The sequence below is a fragment of the Propithecus coquereli genome, unplaced genomic scaffold, assembly GCF_000956105.1.
Source record: "Propithecus coquereli isolate 6110/MARCELLA unplaced genomic scaffold, Pcoq_1.0 Scaffold142, whole genome shotgun sequence".
Classification (NCBI taxonomy): domain Eukaryota; kingdom Metazoa; phylum Chordata; class Mammalia; order Primates; family Indriidae; genus Propithecus; species Propithecus coquereli.
The window spans coordinates 1,536,118-1,539,116 of NW_012138525.1; the positions used below are offsets into that span (position 1 = coordinate 1,536,118).

At 41.0% G+C, this 2,999-nt stretch overlaps 1 protein-coding gene across 1 annotated transcript in view; it reads left to right on the top strand.

Moving 5' to 3' along the window:
* The window catches only part of SETX (senataxin), an 86,156-nt gene extending 83,798 nt beyond the window's left edge, over positions 1–2,358 (top strand). Inside the window, exon 25 of the mRNA XM_012639832.1 lies at positions 1,246–2,358. Coding sequence (XP_012495286.1) covers positions 1,246–1,968 — 723 coding nt within the window. The 3' untranslated portion in view covers positions 1,969–2,358. The remainder of the gene's footprint in view (positions 1–1,245) is intronic.
* Positions 2,359–2,999: the final 641 nt, after the last annotated feature.

Consider the following 2,999-nt stretch of genomic DNA (forward strand, 5'->3'; position numbering starts at 1 on the left):
TAAGTTTTAATGCTGATACTTTCTTCTCTTTATCAGAACATATCTGTGGAAGGTTTTTGGGCACAATCTTTAAATGTTTATTGATTCAGAGTCAGGGGTTTTAGTTGCCTAGTCATGAATTCCCCCAGAATAAGTACACGGAAACTATTACCTGGCCAAGAGGCACCCCAAAGTCAAAAATGGTAAAATGTGAAAACAATGTGCATTTTAGTATCAAGTAAATAAAACATTATTCCTATTTTACAGATGAGACAGGCTCAGAGAGGTCAAGTAACTTGACCAAAGTCATGCAACAAGTAAATACTGTGCAGCCTCTCTGCTCCCCCAACCCACCTTTGTGAATAATACAGGAGCCTACATGAGGATACCTATCCTTTTTCTTCTTTTTCCTTCAATCTTTTTCTTTCTTTTTTGCTCACTCTTTCTTCTTTCTAAAGACCCAAGTTCTCATGGTCATAAAGCAGCAAATTACTGCTAAACAAACTCTAAAGGGAAGAGAGGAGAGATGCATGCAGTTGGGTATTTTTTTCCTCCCCTAGATGTCCTTTTTGTATCTGAACTTCTCTAGAAAAGAGGCCGAAAGTGGGATGGTATGTTTAGAATCACAGTAGATTAAGACATTTTAGCCCTTTGGGGTTTGGGAGGCCTTTGGGAATACAGTGAAAGCCATAGGCTTTGTTCTAGACCAATCACATGCACTCAAAAGTTTACTTTCTGAAACCAGGCCTTCCTGTGTCAGAATGTTAGCCCTGCCAAGAGGCAAGCAGTACTCTAGATCAGAAATGTCCAGAGGAACTTCCTTTGATGATGGGAATGTTCTGTGTCTGCACTGTTCAATACAATAACCATTAGTTATGTGTAGCCATTGTGCATTTGAAACATGGCTGATGCAATGGAGGAACTGAATTTTTAATTTTATTTAATTTTAATTAATTTAAATAGGTACATGAAGCTTCTGGTACATATCTGTATGACAGCTTAATAGCATGTAGCATGAGTAACAATGATAAAAATGGTTGAAGTTCTTTCTTACAGGTGATGACCGGTGCTATTTTTTATTAATGTGGCTCTATCATTCTGTATTCGAACTTATTTTTTCCTTTCAGCCTTGTCTGATGAGTAATGGATTCTTGAGAATCTATCCATGCATGTATACATATTATTTGTTCAGAAATGAAAGTTGGAACCCCAGCTTCCCAAGCATTGTTTTTTGGGTTATAACTCTCTCTTCCTTATTGTTTCAAGGAAAATCAGCATTGGAATCACCTGATTCAGGATGCTCAGAAGCGTGGTGCCATTATTAAGACGTGCGACAAAAACTATAGACATGATGCAATGAAGATTCTGAAACTCAAGCCTGTACTGCAGAGAAGTCTGACTCACCCCCCTACCATAGCCCCAGAGGTGTCCAGACCACAGAGTGGCTTGCCCAGCAACAGTCTAGACAGTGGATTTGTTTCTCCTCTATACCACACACCCCCTGACTGCGGTGAAGCTGCTGTTACTTCAAAGGATCCTGAAAGGCTGCCTGTTCAGGACTTACTTCGGGACCCACGACTGCTCAGGAGGATGGGCGCTGATGCCAATGGAAAATTCCTAAGGGATCCACAATCCTCGAGCCCCCAGCATCCTGGAGCAACACCTCCTGTGGGCGAGCCAAGCTTTCCTATCCCTCAGCAGGATCTGGGTAGTGGTGTACAGCAGTCCACGGGGACTGCTCCGAGCAGCCACAAGCCTCACGTGCAGTGTGAGCCTCCAGCTGCCAGTGCTGATGCTTCCAATAGTAAGAGAAAGTGTAGTGACCTGGAAGAGGGGCTCAGTCACAGGAGAGAGACCAGGACTCTCAGTGAAGAGGAGCAGGAGAAGCATGGCTCTGTGCCCCATCACACCAACAGGAACTCTGAGTGGGACAAGAAGAGACTGGAGAGGGAGGAGGACAGCAGTTCCAAGAAAAGAAAACTTTCATAGTAAAGCCAAATAGTTGTAAACTTATGATGACCAGCTAATAAGACTATCCAGATAAGATTATTTTTTCCTTTAAGGAGTTTGTGTGCTGTTGGAAAACATGGAAAATGTATCCTAACACCTGAGCCTTTGGTCATCTTCAGTACTTTTTGTCAGATGCAAAAGCTTTCAGAGGGCATTTGTGTATCAGTAATAATGTCCTTGGAGACTCAAAATGTTGATTTCTTGTTCTTCTATAGAAAAGGAGGTTAGACTGGAGTGAATGTTGTAAAAGTTGAGATGTATATTTGTATAGCAAATAACAAAACCCTTTTAAAATTTAATCTAGTAGGCCACTTTTCTTTCCCATGCTTAAAATGTTAATCATTTTCAACAGAAAAAAAACATAATATTTCAAAAAGGCAGGAGGAGGGCAGGTCCTTTCAACCATTGTATGGCAAGACAGGTTTCTTTTATAGCCTCGCTGAGTTAGTGCTAGTGGGTCAGATGTCTCTAATTTAAGAAAGAAAAAAAAACTGTAGTTGCCAGTCACCCAGGGGAAACTTTGGGAAGAACAGTTAAGTAAAGTTCTGCTGATGTACATTTTTAGATGCGGCACCTTGGCACAGGATATTATATTTTTGTGATGAGTTTATTTACCTATTTTAGTATACACATGGTTCCCTAGCTAAAATTCTTACTCTTCTTGAAACAGAAGAATATGAAATGAAAGAATAATGCTTGAACTATCATTCAAATGTCCCCAGCATATTGCGAGCTTCATGTGACTGGTGAGTTACAGACATGTAGTTGCCAAGTGCTAGATCAGCACTAGGCTGGCTTCAGAAAACACCTCAGTTTACAGATTGCTAGACAAACTAGTTTGCAGGAGAGCTTGGGAAGTTGTATGTTAAACACTTACTTCCTAAGGGATTCTGATCACCAGGCAGCTTGGGAACCACTGGGGCAGGCCAAATAGAGTATTTCAAGCAGGAAAGAAACACCCTTTTCAAAATGGTGCATAGCAAAGAGGAGTTTGGAACTAGGAAGAGAGT